The sequence below is a fragment of the Uloborus diversus genome, chromosome 1 (assembly GCF_026930045.1).
Source record: "Uloborus diversus isolate 005 chromosome 1, Udiv.v.3.1, whole genome shotgun sequence".
Classification (NCBI taxonomy): Eukaryota; Metazoa; Arthropoda; class Arachnida; order Araneae; family Uloboridae; genus Uloborus; species Uloborus diversus.
In genome coordinates this window covers 252,053,158-252,076,237 of record NC_072731.1, presented here as the reverse complement: position 1 = coordinate 252,076,237, position 23,080 = coordinate 252,053,158, and the positions used below count along the sequence as shown (strand labels likewise).

Below are 23,080 nucleotides of genomic sequence, written 5' to 3'. Positions count from 1 at the left end.
GGGCTACTTTGGCCCTAGGGTCCTTTTTTTGGCCCAAACTGAAAAAATAGATACAACGCTCTCTGTAAACCTTCAGGATGCAATATTTAAACATATTAAGCACTTTTATTATACTTGGCCTGATTGTCACGGAGAAATTTGAGGCTTGGTTTTGCTTATATCTCTGCATCTAGACCTCTAGACCCTCTTAGAGACTTCGGGATTTCAATAAATGATTTGCAATGATGAAATGACTAAATGCAATGATTAAATGATGAAAAATTAAAATTCAAAAATAAAATTATTATTTCAGTTAGGATGGAAAACAGCGAATTTCATGTAATTTCCCTATTAAATGTTTAAATATAAAGCCCATTGTTACAAATTTTGTTGCCTTGCAACAGTAATGTTAAAAGCAATAGTAATGAAAATTTTGAATCAAGGCTTCTCTGAAGCAAGCATGAAATTAAAAAGCATAAATCCTAAAGAGGAACAAAGATTATTCGGAACTCCAGCGCTCGAATACGCTACCTTGCGGTGATTTATAAAACTGCGAATGCACCTAAAACTTTGCCACGTTGCGTTCCATGTGTGTCTGTTGACGTAAACACAGGCAGTTTGTTCTGAGTATTTATTAACGCAATCGATGTGTCTTAGTTTGCTTTCAGCTACAGAAATTAATTCGACCCTTAGTAGTATTCTCGAGATCCTCAAAATAATGTTAGTTTTCATTATTTCCTTAATAATAGGTGAAAGCGAAAATTCTGGATTAACAAACTTGGATAACGTTATACAAGGTAAAAATTTTTATTGTTTTGTATGAATTTGTAAGAATATGGGAGTTTTTTTAATCTTAAATTAATTAAACTTACCATATTTTACAGCAGCATTTAGTTGGAATGGACAGTATGCAAAATATTTTCTTGAATATATTATCGTAGAACAAAATGAATAACCGAGAAAGAATTTACTTTATTCCTTTTATTCTCAGCTGAAAGGTATCGCCAAATTTGTTTAGGGTTATAATTCTGGCATTGTGCGAGCGAAGTAGCCTTGGCGAGATTTCGCGTTTTTAGTTAAACCATTTTCAAATTTTATCATGAGTGGAATAAAATGGTAGTAAGATTACAGAATTCGATAAGTAAAAAGAAATAATTGTCAATCAACTGAAAAGAAAACTGCCACCATATATCCGTGAGAATTTTGTTGATGATTTGCATAACATGACACAATTAAATCGTAACTCAGAAATTAGAAAAATCGAAACAGAAAATTTTTAAATTAACCGATTCGGGAATTCAAGAGAAATAACTCAGCTACAAATGGAAAACAAGCGCTAGCCAAAGCAAAGCAAAGAAGTATCATCTTCTTTTGGTAATAATTTGTAATGTCATATTAAATTTTCTAGCATTAATTGTTATTCTTGTCAGGCCACAATTATTATTTAGTTTTATCAAGAATTGATAAATATCGAATTCAACATCGTGGAAATAGCTGCTTAGAACTACGAACTACGTAGTTTGCATTAATGTTTGACGTTTAGTAATGCTTCTTGAATTCTCATTTCTTTCTACGTGGGCCAGAATATCAACAAGACTTTGAAAATTAATTTAAAAAGAATAAAGCGAAACAATCATATGTACGAACAAAAATCACAACACTTTTAGCATTTTCTTCGTTACCATGTGCGTTTGTTTTAGTTTTCAATTCCGCCATTAGACAGTGACTTCAGTGCCCCCTATAGTTCGTTGGAGTTGCGAATACTTTAGTGCCAGTTGCTTCAAGTTTTAGATCCGTATATAGGTTTTTTCCCTTTTAGTACCGATCATTTATATGAAGTAACAAAATTTTTTTAAAAAATACTAAACACTTTTCATAATGCGCTTAAAAGGACAAAATAAATTTTCTGGATTAGAAAGGACAATTTAAGTATTCCTGTGTTTTTTAATTATGCCGTGAAAAAGACTTCACAAACGAAAAATGTACGGCTCAAGTCAGGTATAGAATTTTTTATTATTATCTAACTTTCTGTCATAAGTTTTAGTGTTGAAACATGCATATTTTTCTAGGAATGTTTGTTTGTGTACGTTGCGCCAGAGGAAAAATTTCCACATACACAAAAACTAACCGTGATTCTAAAAGTGTAAAAACAAGCCACACAACATCATTGAGTTTTCCAGCCAAAACTACCATTTTTATTATCGTTCCATGGAACAAGACAAAAACTGCGCCCTGTATAAATTGAAGTAGAAGTTATGAATTAAAGTAGAAGTAATTAAAATAAAAATAGAACCAAACAGTTTGAAATGATTTGAGCCGCACTTTTCCTCATTTGTAGTCCTTTTCTCGTCATAATTGAAAACTACAATAATACTTAAATTGTCCTTTCTGATCCAGAAAAGTTATTTTGTCCTTTTAAGTGCATTATATGAAAAGTGATTAGTATTTTTTAAAAAATTCTGTTATTTTGACATAATCCGTTATAGAGCAGCCCCAAGCACTCAGTAATATCTACTAAGCAGTTTTATAGCCCTCCACAAGGCACGACACTACTGTTTTTATGTTCCTTGTGCTAACATGTGCCCTTATATCCTCTTAGAATTTTACATGTATAATCAGTTCTATACCAGCTAAGAATTTGATAAGTACCTATTTATAAACACTATACAATACTTGACGCAGTTGCATAGTTGTACTTCTCATTTCTATTAAGGTTTTTATTTAAAAATTTCAGAATAAAAACTTTTCTCCTACCTAAAAATAACGACCTACTTCAGTCCAGAATAAAAACATGAAAAAATCTGTCAGAGAGATTTGAAAAATATAAGGAAAGGTAAAAGTAAAAGTGTAAACAAGAAAAGCACTAGAAAACACCAGGCATTTTCGGCAACGGATTAACAGAGCGATTGCAGACTCAATTCCTCAGGGCTCCGTTACATGGCTTTTAATATGGAAGATGAAAGAGAACTAAAAGTTGCTGGAGGTTTAGAACGCGTTCCCCCAATTGCATCTACTTCTTACAAATTTTGTTGGGAAGTTTACGGAATTTCGTTATTGTAGACTGGAATGAGTTCAAGTTTCTTGGGATAACTATTCATGAAAGAAGTAGCTAATGTTGAGAGCATGAAAAATATCAAAAAGTTTTGCAAGTGGCCAAAAATCCTTTGTTTTAAGAATGGTGTCGTCGTAATTAAATAATTCAGTTTCCAAAACTGATGAAAAGATGATTGTTCCCCGTCGGTAATTTCTGAGACAATAAATAAGCAGGCACAAACATTTAAAAAATATATTTTTTACTTTAAACAAATATGCGTGACTCAAACTTCTTGTAAAATGTATTTTCCTTTCAAATAAATAGTTTTTCCTATGAGCACACGTGAGCACACGTTTTTCTTTGGCTCTAGTTGGTTCTACAATGGTTTTATGTAGGGAAAACCTTTGGGCCAAAGTAACGCACACGTAAGGGTAACATTGGCGCAAATAAAAAAAAAATAAAAAGGTACTTTTAATAAATACTTTTAAAAGAAGTATTCAAAAATTAAATAAAGAGAACGCTAGATGTGTAAAATGGGTTTCTACAGCTTGGAAACATGAACAGTTACAAAATTATTGAAAATATATGAGAAAAGTGGAGTAGTTATGAGCCATCTATGCCCGATATGCCATTGATAGGGTATTTTTCATAATGGATAAATTAGCACAGTACACCAACATACATCATTTACCATTGACTGCAAATTCAGACTATGCCAACAGTAACGATTCGGCATAATCTGATGGCTCAAAACCACATTAGTTTTTTTTTTAATGATTATTAATTGGTACGCCGGGAGTTCGTATCCATGAAGACTTATAAACAATGGTAGCTTTGGTATTTTCTGGTATTAAATGTAATCCAGTATCTTACGGGGCTGTGGCTTACGGGTCACGGTTTTCTGAGGTCACAGTCGTTTTCTGAGTGAACTGAGGCAGACTACCATCGGAGTTCACAAGCCGTGATTTGATCTTGTTTTCCTGCATGTACAAAAGATCCCGTTTATCTTAACTAACTGGGACTAAAGACAATCCGGTGATCAAAGATCCGGATAGTCTGGAAGAACAAATCCTTAAATAAGCTGAATCTCTCTTCATTGCAATTAAAAAAAAAAATAATTTGAGTTTTGATCTCTTGAATTGAAATTATGTTTTTCGCAATCACGAGTGTGTGTGTGTATGTAGGCGTGTGTGTTTTTGTGTGTGTAGGTGTGTTTGTATGTGTAGGTATCTGTATGTATGTGTACGTGTCTGTATGTATGCGTGTGTGTATGTGTTTGAGTGTGTGTATGTGTTTGTGTGTGTATGTGTGTAGGCGTATGTATGTGTGTGTTGTGTGTATATGTTTGTGTGTACTTGCGTGTATGCATGCGTGTAAGTGTAGGTTATAGACGCAACCTGGAGACTTTGCTCTCTAGAGGAGCAGCATCGTGAGGCGACCGGTCGACGGTGGTGCTGCAGAAGGTGCTGGTGGGAAAATAAAATATGAATGCCAAAAACAGTCAAATGAAAGCAATCGTAATTTCTCAAAAAAACATGTTTTGTAACAAAATTTGCAAAAAGTTCTTTACAAAAAACTTTTAAAATGTTTTAAAAAATCCCCCAATTTCTTCACCAAAAATTGGCCCACATTCTTCTGATTTAAACACTCAGGGGGTCTAAGTGAAGCATGATCACGATAAGGCTTTATCATTAAACACTGAAAATAAAAAGTGAATATTTAACGAACTTAAGTTCTTGCTATTATTAGTTATAATCTATGCAAACATAAAGAGAGGATATACATTAGGGGATACACATTTTTTAGAGGATACATATTTGATCCGGGTATTTTGGTGATAAAGATGGTCGAGGGTTGCCCAAACAAGGCTCTTATGCGTATTGTAAAATGATAGAGACAAAAAAAAAAAAAAAACCGCTTCTTTCGGTTTCGCAAGCAAATGCAACGTGGTAGAGACTTGAAAAGAATAGTTAGTTTATTGAATTCGACGATATTAAAAAGAAATTAACATGTCCTTAGAACTAATCTTTCGTTGCAACACGAAGGAAAATGTATACGCGATCCAAGCGGGGAAAAAAATAAGAGTACTTCTAGAGCAAGTCAGAAAAAAAAAAAAAATTGAATTTTGTCATCTTGAATTCAAATTATGTTTTTCGCAAACACGAGTGTGTGTGTATCTGCAAGAGTGTGTGTTTGTGTGTGGGGGGGTATGTGTGTGTGTAGGCATGTGTGTTTGTGTGTGGGGGGTATGTGTGTGTGTAGGCATGTGTGTTTGTGTCTGTGTGCAGGCATGATTGTGTGGGTAGTTGTGTGTATGTGTGTAGATATGTGTGGGGGGTATGTGTACGGGTGTGTAGGCATATGTGTTTGTGTCTGTGTGCAAGCATGAGTGTGTTTGTAGTCGTGTGTATGTGAGTGTGTAGGTGTGTGTGTATGTATTTATGTGTTTGTGTATGTGTGTGTTTGGATAGGTGTGTGTAGATGTATATATGTATATGTGTGTAGATGTATATATGTATATGTGTGTAGATGTATATATGTATATGTGTGTAGGTGCGTGTATGTATGCGTGTAAGTGTAGGATATGGACGCAACCTGGAGACGGTTTTCGCTAGAGGTACAGCATCGTGAGGACCTGGTCGACGGTGATGCTGCAGAGGGTGGCGATGGGAAAAATCAAAGGAACGTCAAAAACAGTCAAATGAAAGCAATAAGCAATCGTGATTGCTCCAAAAAAAAAAAATGTTTGGAAAAAAATATTTTTTTGGAATTTATATACATGAAAATATTAAGTTCTTAATCTGAGCATTTCCTTATCTGATTAAAACGGATTATTTTATCAAATTTGTTTCTTTCTTCCTGAACAAAAAGAGAAACAATTGAAAACACGGCAGGAAATCACGGTCACTGAGCACAGAGATGCTGACATGAGGAATGGTCATTGGGTACAGATATGTATACAAAATTCAAGTTTAATGTGGAACGATTATTGGATTCCGGAGCGTGAAATCATGAAAGACCAAATTGATATGCAGAGTTGTGAACAAGAGATTTATTTTTCTATGATATAAAAGCCAGAGCCTTAGATAGAATACATTATATGTTTCTATCTTCAGCAAAGATGATTGCTAAGGTAACGTAATTTTCTCAAACACTTTACTAAAACAAGCATTAATGCACTAAAAATTGTTTCTTTTCATGTAAAATTGCTTTCTTGGTTATCAATCGATTTGTAGCATACTATCTTTGATGGTCAATTTTTTTTCTTAACTGTAATTTTCTTTACTAAAAATAAAGCTGAAAAAGTCTGGATCTCTGTCTATCTGGATCTCTCTCCGTCAGGATCTCTGTGACGCACATAGCGCCTAGACCGTTCTGCCGATTCTTAGGAAATTTGGTACAAAATTAATTTGTAGCATGGGGATGTGCACCTCGAAGCGATTTTTCGGAAATTCGATTTTATTCTTTTTATATTCCAATTTTAAGAACAATTTACCGAGCAAATCACAACTTATATGAATAAATTACGGAATTATCATAACGTGGAACCGTAACATGGGCAAGCAAATGAATATAGCAAATTGGCGAGAAATTCATCATCCATTATTTGTTAATATACAGGCAAACCAAATGACCTTTTAATTTTTGCCACGGGCAAAGCCGTGCGAGTGCTACTAGTTTTTAATAAAGAAGGTAGTGATATTTGTTTCAATAAATGAAGGTCTTGTACTATATTTTGTATAAAACTGCCGATATTATGGTGGTCAAGGCTTGCTTGTTATTTCTTGACACGCGCGAGTAACCTTAACAATGTTTCAACCTGTTTTTTTTTTATTATATTTTTTTTATTTTATAAATATAGTTCTTGTTTTAATCTTGCGCTGTCTCTCGTCATTAAGTTCCGTTTAAGTATGTTGAAGTTTGGACATTGGTTAAATGTCCCGTACCCTGCAACCTAAAGTTAAATAAATATGTTTAGATTTAACAGAAACCATATAATTTTACAGTTAGACCACAAACTACAGTTGCCATATAGTTTAGTAAAATTATTCAATAATAAAGATTTTATACATTCGAACGCGGCTTTCAATGCATGTTTTAGTTCTTTCGTGCATGAAAAACGGCTAGTCTAATTTCAAATGTTTCTAAAAGAATAAGTGATTAAAGTGTGCGAAACACTTGAAGTTTTTAAGGCCCATAAAAAAATTACATTTCTTTGAAGCAGCATATTTTTTAATGAAAGTTTGAATACATACTCAAGTACACTAATATAACTTGTATGCTACGATAGATTTTATTCCACATTAATTTAACCACAGTGATCTTATTCCTTCCTCTTATAGAATGATATTTCTTTTATTTTCAGGTTCTGCTACTTATTTCTATTGCTGGACTTGCCGCTTCTTCAGAAACAGTAAGTTTATCACTTCTAAGTATATCTACTCCGAAAAATGTGTGTTTTAGCAATAAAATGCATACATCTAGCCGATTATAACAATAACTACACTATATCGTACAGCAATTTAAATTGCAAATAATGTAAGAATTGTGGAAACTGAGCCTTCTTCGCGGATGCTAAATTTTGGCATATTATTGTATAATTCTAGCAATAGCTGCAAAGTGTTGGCTTTAAATTTAAATTTCCATTAATTGTGAAATATTTATTAAATTAAATAAAGATTATTATAAAATTACAGTAAAACCTGTAAAGTTGACCACCTTTGTAAGTTGACCACCTGTCTAAATTGACCGCTTTTGTCAGGAACGGAATTAGTCCTATCTTGTATAATGAAGGAAAACCTCTGTAACTTGACCACCTCTCTATATTGACCACCTGTCTATCTTGACCACTAATGTACCCCAAATTTGGTTTGGAGTATTGTAAAAAACCCTTTGTAAGTTGACCACTTGGTTTATTTTTTAAAACTTAATTTAGCAAATTATTTTATTTTATTATTATGTTTTTAAAAGCTTTTCAAGAATATTTTTGATGCCAGACCAGCATTTTACCAACTAAATAAAAGAGCAGCATAACTAAACCTCCTTGTAAGTTAAACCACATTGAAAAACTACTAAGAATCCTTTCATTCTCCAAACTTGTTTTTCTTTTGTTGTTCTATTTGAGATTGCCTTTTGTACTCTCTGTTCAATGAAAACATGTGTCAGTAGAAAAGTGCAAAGTATTTTTTTCCAGTTGCAATATTTTGTGGCAACACTGGAATTGTGCTAGAGTAAAAGTTACTTGCATTGCAGTATTTCTGGTGCAAGGGATTAAGAAATAGGACATTTTCATTTTCAACTGCCTTTTAGAACTATGAGAGTCCAGCTCGTTACTCTTTGTGTTATAGTTTTACAAAAAATGGCTTCAAAAAGAAAGTTAGTTAAACTTGAGATTGATAAAAAGTATGAAATATTAAAATTAATTGAAAAGGGAGAAATCCAGAGAAAATTAGCTGACACATATGGAATTTCCAAAACTAGTGTCTAATAAGTGCGCCAAACTTCAATAAGGAGTTATTTTGTTGAAAAGTAGATCATTATGGTTATAAATGTATTAAATGTATATGAGAAAAAAAATCAGCGAAAAATTTATTATTTTTGATTAGCTATGAATTTTTAGGAACTATTAATATCAAATAATTTTTTTTATAAACAATGACTTTTTTTTTTGATCAATTTACTGAAATTTTAAATTTACATGACACATTATACGTCATTCTGAGAAAATAAACTCTAAAAATATTTGAATAACATTTTAAATTATTGTTTCAAAGTAATGTTAAACAATGAAAGTGAGTTGAATGGAAAGAGTAAGTGTCAGTTAGTCAAAAAATGAATACATGGTGCAAGAAATGACAAAAAAAAAAAAAAAAAAAAAAAAAAATTACCCCCTTTATAAGTTGACCACCTGTCTAAGTTGACCACCAAAGTACTGCACCACAAGTGGTCAACTTACACAGGTTTCACTGTAATACTTTTTTCAAAGTATAAATCAACTAACCAATTAGATAAAGCAAGCAATTAAGCAAGATTAAAACTTACATCGCTGAACCTTTCTGGTACGAGTTCAAAAGTCCTTAAATTTGCATATTAGTCAGTCTTCTTTAACGGGCCATGTCTTTTGATTTGGTAACAATTGTTGGACTGAAAAAACGTAAGTAGAAAACACAATCTTAAGATTATCCTAGAAGAACAATCATGAAAAACTCCGAGTCAACCATAGTCATTTTATTTTCACAGAGATTCAGGACGCTTCACCCATCACTAAATTTATTGTAATACCAATTTCTTTTTTTTTTCTTTCTTAAAAAATAATAGTAGAAAAAAAAATTCTGAAGAAATTCACTTGTAATATTAAAAAGTGCTAAATGCTAAATGACGAACACGACAAATTTTTATATGAACTTAGAAAGGAATTAAGTAAAAAAACATGAGAGAGAGAGAGAGAGAAACTAAAAAAAGCCTATGAAACGTGTTATTTGGGGAGCTCACCCCAAGCACATAACTTTACAATAATGTGGTTCTGATAACAAGACGCTTGAACGGGAACGAGTTTATTGACGTTTACGTCGAGAAAATAGAAATTCTTAAGTGTTCAGCCATCGATAAATCGATGAAATGAATGGGCTAACATCCGGTTTATAGGCAGAAACGGAAGTGTCTATGAGTTTTCAGGATGCCAATTTTCTGGATTCGAAGTACAGTCATCGAGATGGATAAAACAGGCAAATAACAATCCCCTTGCTATAATTCCTTTCTCCTGCTGCATGCAGATAAGATCGTCTTAACTAACCGCTTACCAATTTTCCATGGGAAACTTAGTCATACAGTGTACATGCACAACGCCAATAAATATTATTAGCAAAGCAAACAGGCATTCCTTACTCCTATCTTAAACAAGAACCTGAACCAACCTATTGAAAGTCATTTTATCAGAGTCAGACTATCGCCATATGCTTTGTTTTTCTTCAAGACTTTGTTATGATACTCACCATTTCTCTTCTAATTGACTATAAGTTAGTTGCGCAGAGGTAAGCATCATAGTCTGAGGTTATACCATAGTTATACTTATACTAGAAAGTAGCCCGTCAAAGGTATGACGGGGGAAAATTGCTCCTCCGTTTGAACGAAGCCATTGCCTGTTTGGTGATATTTTGATACTTGAAATTGTAACCCTAACTCCAGTGGATGAACCCTAAACTCCAATAGGTAGCGTTCATTGTTAACCATTTTTTCGTTTCTTCATTCCCTTGAAATCAGTCTTGTGGCCGGATCGAGTTCAGCCTTGTCACAATAAAACCTTGGGTAATGTTAAACATTACCAAAACATATTATCAAATTATTATGCCGCGGCACGAGATTCATTGTTAAAACACGCGGGTTACTCGATCATCGGCTATTATTTATATGAGGATTGCATCTGACCTTTTGTCTCCTTTCAGCCTGTCCATCATGCTCCACAGCCTTACAAATTCGGATACATCATTAAAGATAAACACGGAGAGCAACATAGGGAGGAAGTTGGTAACGGAGCCGGCAGTGTCAAGGGAAGCTACGGCTTCACAGATGACAGGGGAGTGCACAGACAAGTCGATTATGTTGCAGATAAGGCTGGATTCAGAGCGCAGGTAAAAACCAACGAACCAGGAACAGCTAATCAAGATCCCGCAGCTGTTAAGTTCCTCTCTTCGGCTCCAAAGGTCGTTGATGGCCCAGGACTTCTTGCCAACGGATTAGCTGTCAACTCCATTGCAAATGCTGCAGGACGTCTTTCCAATGGATTAGCAGTCAGTTCTACTGGAAATGCGGCAAATCTTCAAGCAAGATCATTCGGGGCTCCTCAACTTGTATTGCCCGCTGCAACAGGTGCCATTGGAAATGGATTAGCTCTTAATGTTGCTGGATTAAGGAACGCAAACAATGGCTTGCTTTTGGGTGGACTTGGTGACAATGGACTTCTTGGGGGCTTAGAATATGCAAGATATGGTTATTAGATTTTTTAGTACTTGTTAAATACTCTAGTTTGTGTTGTAGGCTTTTACATTTTACAATAAAGTTTGTGTCATTTAATGAAATAAAGAACCAAACTAAATTTTTGTGTTTTTGTGTTTATATTTGTGAGTGTCATTGTCAAATTCATTTATCTATGCAAGAATTTACTGATTGTTATAAATTAACGTTTAAAGACAAAGCACTGAATGCTAAGATAAGTTCTAATTGAAATATGATCTAACTTTGTTAAGACTGAGTTAACATTGTTAAAACTAAGAAACTTTACGTAAGAAATATAAGTGTTGCAACATTTAAACATTGATAAAATTAATTTTACAAAAACGTTCACTATTTTCAAATTTGCATTATGAGTTAGTGTAAATCTTCAAGCTTAATTTATATACTTCCTCCCCCGAGAAAAAAAAAACATTAAATATTCTCGAAAAGAAATTATAAAATATTCCAACTTTTGGCTTTGTTAATGATTGATTTTCTTACTTTTATTTTGGGTTCAAACAGGGTTGGCATATTTTAAATCAGGTTGTTCCGTTATTTATGTAAAAAAGTCGATTTTCTCTTAAACTTGTTTGATCAGAATCTACATAAAAGTTTCAAAGAAACCTATTAATTAGGGTCCCTGTATTTACTCAGTATTCAGGCGAGGCTCGGTCCATTCTGCATCGACTGTGGCCGAACAAGATTGAAGAATTTTGAAGTAGGGGGAAATAAGGGAATGACGCTCTTTTGAGGTAAAAAACATGAATAGCTATTCAAATTTAAGAAAAAAAACCCTTCAAAGCATAATTAATTTTGCAAAAGAATCATTTGCACAAAGTTTTTACCACATTTTTTGATCCTTTATTTAATAACTAGCAATACCCGCAAGGCCTAGCCTGTTTTATAAATTTAAAAAGTCATTTGTTTCGATTGTATGTTTACTGGTAACTTCTGTTATGTTTTCATTAACATTGTTTTTTAAAATCTCGACATAAGGGCAGATTTGAAAATTTGAAACCTACGACTTCCAGTTGATTATCCTGTATTTCGTTAACATCTCTATTTCTAGCTAAACAAAATTCAAACGATAACAACATCATGGTTGCATATACTCATGTACACTGAATACAAGCATCATTTTCGTCTTCAAATATTTCGAGATGTTTCTAAGTTGTTGTCAAATGCTCACCATTTACGGTGTCACTTCCATCTCATTATTTTCGCGATTTTACTACAAATGAAAGTAGAAATTTTACCTCGAACGAACAGTCTTGTCACTACGAACGTAAAATCCAGACATCTAGACAAGCTTTCTGTCTTATTATTTGTAGCGACACCGTTGTTTAACAGGATGGTTCGAAAAAATCGATTTTTTTATTTCGGAATCTCGTTACTCTCAAAAGTTGTAGTTTGGTATCCTCAATTGGCGAAAAATAATTTAAAAAATCTAAGTTGACATCTTCAGTTCGTGCATTAGGCTGAAAGTTGGAAAAAATATGCTAAAAATTGAATTTTTCAAAAAATAATAAAATTAGTTTTTTTTTTTTTCATAATACAACAGCCATAAATTGTCAGTATGTGCCGTAGTTTGAACCTAAAAAATATTGTATAGCTTTTTCATAAGTTGTTATCATAATGTTATTATTACTATGCTTCTTTTGTTAAATGCATTTGTTTTTCAGAAACCAATTTCTGACCATTTGGAACCAAATTTGTAACAATGTCACAAATCGCGCTTTTCGTTTTGTAACAATAAACAAAACAGCGGGACACAGTGATCAGTTTCGCGGGCCGAATTTCGCCATCCGGTCGTAGGTTTGTCACTATTGCGCTAAACAGTACCAAAAAGAAAAAATAATATATCAGTAAACGTAAACTCAGAAAATATAGTGGTGGAAAAAAAAACCTGCATCACTGGCAAAAACTCGCAGTTTAAGGAATATCTCAAGAAATAAGGGAGCAATAGTTCTGCAACTTTTGTCACATAAAAGGTATGCTTCAGCTGACATATTTCAGTAGAAACTAAATCACCCAAGCATTTAGGAAACTTGCAGCAAATTGAAAAACCGAAAAATGACTTTTGATCATCCTTCATTGTAAATAGCTGAAAATACGTTGTAAATTTCCGAAAATAGTTTACTTAGTGTGCACAATAATTTTAAAGATTTTCGTGAAAAATATCACTCATATTTACGAAGATATAAGCATTTGTTTCAAAATAATCAATTTCGTTCACATGTTTTTGGCTCATAACACGTACAGTTTTCCATACTGGTTTACCAGACTTTCAGAAAACTTTACAGCATACAAGAGAATAATCGCGCTAAAATTTGAAAGAAAAGTTTGGAAATTTGATGAAATATTAACATTTAAAAGAATTTCCCTCTCACTGCACATACTGTGAAATATAGCAAAGTTTCATAGCTAACTAAGTCTACAAATTATTGAAAATTCCATTTGAATATCATAGAAGCTTAAAAAAATATCAGTGACTAAATGAGCCTTCAATCATTCTTGGATAGACAATGAAGCATAGGGATCATTCCCAAATAATCTGTTTTTATCAAGAATTACACTGAGCGATTGCCGGCAGGTGTTGCAATTTGTGAAGTTTACACGGAACAAGGCTAAATTGTTATTTCATCTAAATACTGAAATTTAATAATTATTTAATGAGCATTATGAAAGCCATTTTAAGAACGTAACTAACTTCGAGACTAAGACAAAACAAACCAAGCAAACCAAAAAGCACAGTATCAAAAATCAACTTACCTTGGCCGGCTACTGAAACTGCAGAAGAAATAAATGTCCAACAATCGGCCCACGCCTTTAAACACAACTTGGTCCAAAAAAACGTTTATTTTATTATTGAAACATCAAATAAAACACTCCTTTAAAATTAACGCCGAAAAAACTTGTAATATGCCAAAAATACACGACCACGTGCCATTTGAGGATGGTATTTCCAGTTAACTGAAAAAAGAGCAGAATGGCTAAAACTACGCTACATTCGGAAACAGGCACCGGTCACACCGGTGCCATCGCAAGCGTTCAGAAACGATCGAGTCACAATACGTTTTCAATTAGGGACTCAACCGTTTCGACCGCTTGCGGTGGCACCGGTGCGACCGGTGCCTGTTTCCGAATGTAGCACTAGAAAGACGTGCGCTCAGCTATCAATAAAATCATTTTAACTTCCTTTTACAAAAAAGGAAGTATTGTATTCGCGAAAAAATTTTCACTCAAAAATCGACTTTAATTTCCATTTTACTCACCCCCAAATGAATATTGAGTTTTTTTTTCGACTCGACCACACGTGTATAAGTGCCTAAGAACGTATAAACACCCAAAATATCCGTAATAACGATTTCCGAGTTAATTACAACGAATTTTCTCGTGACGTCTGTATGTACGTATGTATGTTGTGCGTATGTGCGGATGTATGTCGCATAACTCAAGAACGGTAAGTCCTAGAAAGTTGAAATTTGGTACGTAGTCTCCAAGTGGGGTCTAGTTGTGCACCTCTCTTTTTCGTCGCATTCGGATGTTCCAAAGGAGATCTTTTACACCTTTTTTGGGGGAAATCATTTTTAATTTCAATATAAACTCCAGTGTGTTATAATTTTTCAAACACTTGGCGATATATCGCCAACCTTTTGGTCGCCAACTTGACGACAAATTTGGCGATTTTATTTAAAAATATGTTTCAATTTGGCCACTGTTGGTGATATTTAGAGAGCAAACTATTGAATCACATTAAAATTGCCAGTAATGGAGAAATAACATTAAATTGGTGTAAAAAGAAGTCATGTGATGCACACATCAGCTCGTTTCTCTTTTGAGCAATCACGATTGCTTATTGTTCTCATTTGACCGTCGTTGATGTTCCGTGCCTTTTTCAACCACCACCGTCAACTGCCAGGGCCTGATTAACGCACGGCCCAGCGGGTCCGCGGACCTGGGCACCACAAATTTAGGGGCACCAAAATAGCCTAGCCTAAATTCACTTACTTACTTCTTTTTTTTTTAAAGCTCATTTTACTTTTTCTCAACTTTAAGGGAGAGGAGGCTCAAATTTTTTTAAAAATCAGCTCAAAACCTCATAAAGTTAAAAACATTTCGCATAAAGAAGTCGTTGTCCCTTAGCTTTGAAATTTCAAAATAATTACTCGGAAGACATAGATGAACATTTTCCAGAAGAATTAACACACTTTCAAATTTTTGCAAAAAGTAACCCTTCTCCTGGAGAATGTTTTAAAAGGATAAGATCACTAAACATTACACATACATTTCCGAATGTGGATTCACCCCTGCAGCTTCTTCTTACCTTGCCTATCAGCAGCTGTTCCAGTGAACGTTCCTTTTCATTTTTGAAAAGAATAAAAATCATTTGAGAAGCTGCGTTTCTCATTATAATTTACAGGCATTTTCCTTATTGACAATTGAAAATTCTGTGACATCAAACATAGATTTCAGTTATTTGATAGACACATTTTCATCTGTTAAAGCCAGAAAGAAGCTTTTTTAAAGCTTGATGTCAGAATTAGTAAGATTTTTTTTTGCAGTTTTAAATTGTTTTTTAACTTTTTTTCGCCTTAAGAGGCAATTTTAACTGTGATTAGTTTGGTAATTATAAAGTGTTTGGTATTCAAATCCCAGATTTCCTTTCAAATGTAGTAATGTTCCTTTAAAATGTAGTTTCTAGTAATTAGGTTTCTAGTTTGAAACATTGACTTTAAAATTGCGCGGATTTTCTCATGTGTGGGGGGGGGGGGCACTAGCATCTACTCAGGACCTGGGCACCAGTTTGGCTTGATCGGGCCCTGTCAACTGCAGGCGCGGCTCCGTCCTCCGGTAGCCGCTCCTGGTCGGTGGCGTCCATGTCCTAGACACACGCATGCTCATACACATACGCACTCACACACATACACACACGCGAATGTGCACACACGCAGGTCTACGCACACACAAAAACCTACACATACACAACTAATACACACGTCTCCGTTCAACAGAAGGGTAGAATTGGAGGGACAGGAGCCGTGTCTAGAAACAAGTGAGTAGAGCAGTAACCAATGAGTAGGGTCCTGTCGCAACTCGTGATTGCGAAAAACATAATTTGAATTCAAAATTTAAGAATTCAAATTAATTCCCCCCCCCCCAGTTTGTGACTGATTTTCTAAAAGTGTGGTTTACTTATATAGAGTTGTTAACCCTTCTGTGAAATTTTTAGTGGGGCAGTCTGTTGCTACCCTCCGTAGGCCAATGGCGACACTTTGGCGCATGCGCTGCTCAGCTGGGCTTCCAAGAAACTGAATTTTCATCTAATAAGTCATATCATTATACACCACATGAAATCATATGTAGCACTTAATGTTCATTTTTACCGTAATTCTGCTTACCGTAATTCTAATAACATGTGTTTACGACTAAGAGTTTATTTTACAATTCAATATAATAATTGTTTTTCGAAAAAATTGCAAATTAGGAAGAAAACTAGTTTTTCAAAAACTAAGGGTAACTATTTCAAAAATTGTTTTTACAATCTTTTGGTTGTAAGCAAATGTTATTAAACATATTACAATTACCTTATGTAGCAGTTTTTTAAAGCTTGTAAAGCTTTTTGCTAAGTGAAACACACACACACACACACACAAATCTCAGATTTTTTTACAAATATAATTGGATTGAAAGGAACATAAGAATTATATCAACTATAAATGTAAAGTTAATTAATTCAACTCAGAGTTTTTAAAATTCCTTCGTTAGTTAAATGGTTTTCGCATGCATTACGTTGAAGAATGTAACTTAACTTCAAATCCTCCCATAGCGTTATTTTTAGAAGAAATTTAACTTTTATTTTTCATCGCAATATGTACTGTACATGTGTGAATGGCTATTATATTTTTCCTTTTCAACTCTGTTTTACAGTCAACTTTTCTGTCATGAATTTTGCTCATGAGTTTCAGTTTCAGTGCTTCTATCTCAAATACTTTATTTCTTACTCAATTAAAAGATGTATTATTAAGAGAAAAATTATTGAAAAGAACATGTGATCTCTGATCAAAATCAAATTTAACTGGTATTTTACCCAATTATACGTGCTTTAAAATCTGTACCACAGATCCGGACTAGCGTAAGTCCAAAAATAGCGATTTTCAGTTGATTAGTGTATTGTATATAGAATCCTATTCCATTTCGAACCAAGTGAATGTAATTTTTAATTATGCTTTGTAATTATTTACGAGTGTTAAAATAACGCAAATCCCATACCGTGTATAGTGTAGTTCTGGTTAGTTGAGCTGTGACCTTAACTGTCTTCTTTACTAATAATAAAGCAGTAAGTCTCTCTGTCCGGAGGATGTCTGTAGGATGTCTGTAGGATGTCTGTAGGATGTCCGTAGGATGTCTGTGACGCGCATAGCGCTTAAACCGTTCGGCCGATTTTCATGAAATTTGGCACAAAGTTAGTATGTAGCATGGGGGTGTGCACCTCGAAGCGATTTTTCGAAAATTCGATGTGGTTCTTTTTTTATTCAAATTTTAAGAAAAAAAAACTATCATAAATTACGAAATTATCATAACGTGGAATCGTAACATGGGCACAAGCCAATTGGCGAGATACGAAATTATCATAACGTGGAACTGTAACGTCGGTACAAGCCAATTGGCGAGAAAATTCACCATACATCATTTGTAAATATACAAGCGAACCAAAAGACCTTTAATTTTTCTATTACGGGCGAAGCCGTGCGGGTGCCACTAGTTACTAATAATAAAGATGAAAGTATCTCTGTCTGGATGTCCGGAGGATGTCTGGATGTCTGTAGGATGTTTAGATCTATGTGACGCGCATAGCGCCTAGACCGTTCGGCCGATTTTCATGAAATTTGGCACAAAGTTAGTTTGTAGCATGGGGTTGTGCACCTCGAAGCGATTTTTCGAAAATTCGATGTGGTTATTTTTTTATTCCAATTTTAAGAACAAAATTATCAAGATGGAGGAGTAAATTACGAAATTATCATAACGTGGAACCGTAACATGGGCACAAGTCAATTGTCGAGATACAAAATTATCATAACATGGAACTGTAACATGGGTACAAGCCAATTGGCGAGAAAATTCACCACATATTATTTGTAAATATACAGGCGAACCAAAAGACCTTTTAATTTTTTTATTACGGGCAAAGCCATGCGGGTACCACTAGTAAAGAATAAAGTTGAAAGTCTCTCTGTCCGGATCTCTCTCTCTCTCTGTCAGGATCTCTGTGACGCGCATAGCGCCTAGACCGTTCGACCGATTTTCATGAAATGTGGCACAGAATTAGCTTGTAGCATGGGAGTGTGCACCTCGAAACTATTTTTTGAAAATTCGATTTTGTTCTTTTTCTATTCCAATTTTAATTTTTCTATTACGGTCAAAGCCGTGCTTAGGTTAGGTTACCTGTTTTTCACGTTTAGTGAAAAACAGGTAACCTAACCTAAAGCACTAGTGTTTACCTGCTTTAGGTTAGGTTACCTGTTTTTCACTAAACGTGAAAAATAGATATGGCATTGGCTCCGATTTTAGTTAGAATATTTTTGAAAAACTACTAAGAAAGTTTCTCAACTTAACTTAGCGCCAATTACCCCTCCCAATTTACCGAAACAGAGGTAAACATCGTCAGAGTCGGAGCTCAACTCCTCAGAGCCGCACAATATGCACCAGGCAAACGTTTCCCCTTCTCCTTTGAAGTAGAAATCATGTGACTTGCGTTAGTCCGACTCCGAGGGGCTGAAATATTTGGAAAATAAGGTAAATAAAACGAGTTCTTGCGTCACCCTCAACAATTGGAAGATTATTTGACACAGGTATACAAGAACTTGAACCGGATAATGACTTAACTTTGCACTTTACATTAAATAAGTTACTAAATTTAATCCGATTAAATAAAAAATTAAACCGACGTGAAAACATGTATTTAGTCATGTGTGAAGAAGCTCTCCTTTGTTTTGCTTCTGACGTTAAAAGTTGTATAAATAGGTGTGGTTTTGAATACAGAAACATTTCTGAATTGATATCAACATCTGTTCACTATGATCTATCAGGTAACGTTTCATTGTTTTCTAACACCGGGGAGAACCGGGACAAATGGGACAGCTGCCCTTTTGAAAAATAATTTGGGGAAAAATATCTTTAGCTGGTTCAATGTTCAGTAGATGTAGTAGATTAGAAGCAAGCACGATTCTAAAGCTGCTACATCTACTAAACGAACAAAAAAATAATTTTCCATACTTTGCTTGGGCTGAAATGCAGCTGCCCTTCCCGCTCTCGGTTATATATAAAAAAAAAATCTGTTTTGCACTCAATTGTGAATATTTATGCAGATATATACCCTGTTCATGTGATAGATATTTGTTTCTTGCTTCATACGAAATAAATGTAGTATGGCAAACCTAACCTGTCAGCGTCGTAATGGATTAGGATCAGCATAGCCTTTTCGATACTGCTCGGCTAACTATTGACGGCCTCTATATGTAATATACTATTAGCCGTAGGCGGCTCGTACGGGTGGGGTGGGGGACAAGAGGGGAAACGGACCCCTCACTTTTTAGAGTTAAAATTAAATTAATGATGGATTGAAAAATGATTTTTTTAAAAGGGTGGATTGATTTGTCTTATGCAAATAAAAACTAAAAACTCTATATAAACGGACTTTTCTCATCTTTCTTCATAAAAATGGAACTTTGAATTGGAAGGAGAAAATCTGAGGTGGCCATCTGTCCTGATTTTTGAGCCATATTCTATTTTTTGGCGGTTATAGAATCAGCGATGTTAAAAGCCTTTAATATTGCTCAACTTTAAGAAAGAAAAAAAAATTGAATTTCGTCATCTTGAATTCAAATTATGTTTTTCGCAATCACGAGTGTGTGTGTGTGTGTATGTGGGCGTGTGTGCTTGTGTGTGGGGAGGAGGTATGTGTGTAGGGGTATGTGTATGTGTGTAGGCATGTGTGTTTGTGTCTGTGTGCAGGCATGAGTGTGTGGGTTGTTGTGTGTATGAGAGTTTGTGTGCGTGGGGGCGGGGTATGTGTATGTGTGCGTAGGCATACGTGTTTGTGTTTGTGTGCAAGCATGAATGTGTGGATAGTTGTGTGTGTATGTGTAGGTGTCTGTATATATGCGTGTGTGTATGTGTTTGTGTGTATGTATGCGCGTGTATGTAGTTGTGTATGTGTGCATGTGCGTGTATGTAGTTTTGTATGTATGCGCGTGTATGTAGTTGTGTATGTGTGCATGCGCGTGTATATAGTTATGTATGTATGCGCGTGTGTGTAGGACATGGATGCAACCTGGAGACGGCTTTCGCTATAGGAGCAGCATCGTGAGGAGTCGGTCGACGGTGATGGTGCGGAGGGTGGCGGTGGGGAAAAAATCAAAAGAAGCCAAAAACAGTCAAATAAGAACAATAAGCAATCGTGATTGCTCAAAAAAAAAAAAAAAAAAAAAAACAGCTTCTCATAGGCCATATCCCTTCAACCCAAACACTTTTTTTACCTTCTACGTTTTTGACGCACTAGACGCCTGTGCCATTAGCATTTCGCTTTCCCTTGGCATTAAAGATTACATTATATTCAACGCAAGTTTATATTTATCAAGTATTATTATACACAAGTTTAAAATAATTCAAATTTGCAGGTTCAAAATGGTTTAAACGTAAGATGTCTAAAATATAAAATTCGTCAGATAAGCAATATTCAGTTTTCCTTTTCATATGGTCTGTATTTCATATTTTAAGTTTCAAATGTCTCAACTAAAATCAATACATACTATTAGTATAAGGGACAAGTGATAAGTACTTTTCCAAATAACATAAGAAAACATGTAAAAGAAAATTAAAAATTAAGAATTGTTGTTGTCATTACATGATGCTTATTTAATGAACTGCATCTGTTTTTCAGAAATAAATTTTTGACTATCTGGCTCCAAATTATTTACATTGCCACTAATCGTGCTCTTTGATTTGTAACATTGAACAAAACAATGGCTCGCACGGTTCAGCTTCGCGGGCCACATGTAACCCGCGGGCCAAAGGTTAGGAGCCAATTCACTACACTAACCAATGATTGAACAGTTATGATGATGTTGCTGATCAAAACAAAATTATTATTATTTTTTTAAATTTAAATGCAAATCACGATGAAGTTTGTTTTGAAATCTGTTTCGTACCAACCTAAAATGAATTTCATAATTAGCTTTATTATGCTATATTTACCTCTATTTTTATATTTTATGCAATAATAATATTAATTGTGTATTATTATTTCAGGTTCTCGTATTAGCCCTAGCGGCCAGTTTTGCTCTTGCATCCTATCATGTAGTAAGTTCGAGTTTTTTCTTTCTCAAGAATATATTTTATGCAGAAAATCTTAAATCTTCCTTTTTCTCAAAAATTTCTCGCATTCCAAAATCAAAAGACAATTGCAGAAATTCTGTATCTACAAAGTTCATAAATATTAGTATTGAATTAATTTTTTGTTCTTTTTGACACACTTTACTTTTTAACTGATATTTTGACAGTGTTTTATAATTTAGCGAATTATTTTATTGAAATGTAGTTTTTGGCATGCTATTCAATGGCTTCATTTTATATTTTTTGGCGAGATTTTTTGACATTTGGATGGATCTTATGACCTTGTTTGATGGATTGTTTCGTTAAGAAGTCCATTAAAAGGGCAAGATATGAATCATCAAACTAATAGTTTCCATGCAACATCGACCAAACATACAGTTAAAGACAAGAGTTGTTATATAGCGGTATAATGCCGTCAAGTTGTTGTCAGTTTCCTTTGGCGATGAATCTGTTCTAGCATTAATCAGATCAAACTATTGCTAATCAGCCACGAAAGCGTAAGCGCGAATTAGCGAAGCATTAGTTAAACTGTAAAAAGTCAAGGAGAAAAACAGTGCTGTGAAGTAAGCAGAAGCAGATGGCAAAACTAAAAAGTGTTCAAAAGTACTACGTAATTGGAAAAAAAGGGGTCTCATTGGCTGAGTGGTCTAAGCACACTTGAGGCGGTATGTTCGACTCCAATACCTCGCTCCGGGTGTATTTTCCTCTCTTTGTGATGTAAATTCCTTCATGTGTTGTTTATATGTATTCTGTAAATAAAAATATATCATGCGTAAGAGAGGCACTCAGATTGTAGTCCTCATCAAAATAAACCAGTGCAATAAGCACCAGAAGAAAGAAAAATAATTGAGAAAAATCCTTATGAAACTTTTATTTTTACAGCCTGTGCATCACGCACCTAAGCCTTACAAGTTTGGATACAATATAAAAGACAAGCATGGAGATCAATACAGGGAAGAAGTCGGTGATGGAACCAGTGGCGTGAAGGGCAGTTACGGATTCACCGATGCCAGAGGCATCCATAGACAGGTAGACTACGTTGCCGACCATGCCGGATTCAGGGCCCAAGTCAAGACCAACGAGCCTGGCACAGCCAATCAAGATCCTGCTGCAGTCAAGATGATCTCTTCTGCTCCATATGCCGGATATAACGCCGGACCTTTCGGGGCACCTGCTGCGTTAGGCGCCGGAGCTGAAGCTGGATTGCTTGTTGAACGCGGGTTGCCAAATGCCGGACTTGTTAATGCAATACCATTTGTTGGTCTTGCCAATGGAGGGCTAGGATTCGGAGGTTATGGCTTGGGATATAATGGCTATGGTCTTCAACAAGCTTTACTCAATACGTTAGGATATCAGAGATATGGATACTGACATACTTTTAGTTTGTTTTAATTTGTTTCCTAAAATAAAATATTTTGATTTACATTTTATTTCATTTCTTCACTTATATTTAGTAATTTGCATCATTGCATTAAAAAAGTTATTTGTCCTAAGCAATAGTTTAAACACCATAAATAAAAAACTTTCCGCCTTGATTTAGAATTGAAATTCTCGCTTCTTAAGTTTTTGGAAAATACTTTAAAATGAAAAAGATATTATTTTTGCTGTTTTCAACGTTAGATGCAATTATCTTATTAAATATAATCTTCCATTAAGACATTAAACACATTTAACATTAAAGAC

General features: G+C 34.6%; 1 protein-coding gene across 1 annotated transcript; it reads left to right on the top strand.

The window, feature by feature from the left end:
• The first annotated feature begins 3,838 nt into the window (after positions 1-3,838).
• LOC129219947 (uncharacterized) lies at positions 3,839-22,768 on the top strand. The gene is made up of 5 exons (XM_054854266.1): positions 3,839-3,919; positions 7,380-7,427; positions 10,456-10,999; positions 21,240-21,364; positions 22,280-22,768. Exons 1-5 carry the CDS (start codon positions 3,839-3,841, stop codon positions 22,766-22,768), a joined length of 1,287 nt encoding a protein of 428 aa, XP_054710241.1.
• Positions 22,769-23,080: the final 312 nt, after the last annotated feature.

Bases quoted from the DNA above. Each gene is read 5' to 3' on its own strand.
- LOC129219947 (XM_054854266.1), top strand. From the start codon at position 3,839: ATGGTAGCTTTGGTATTTTCTGGTATTAAATGTAATCCAGTATCTTAC. The intron at 7,428-10,455 runs GTAAGTTTATCA...GTCTCCTTTCAG, and splicing joins TTGCCGCTTCTTCAGAAACA to CCTGTCCATCATGCTCCACA. The intron at 21,365-22,279 runs GTAAGTTCGAGT...TTATTTTTACAG, and splicing joins CTCTTGCATCCTATCATGTA to CCTGTGCATCACGCACCTAA.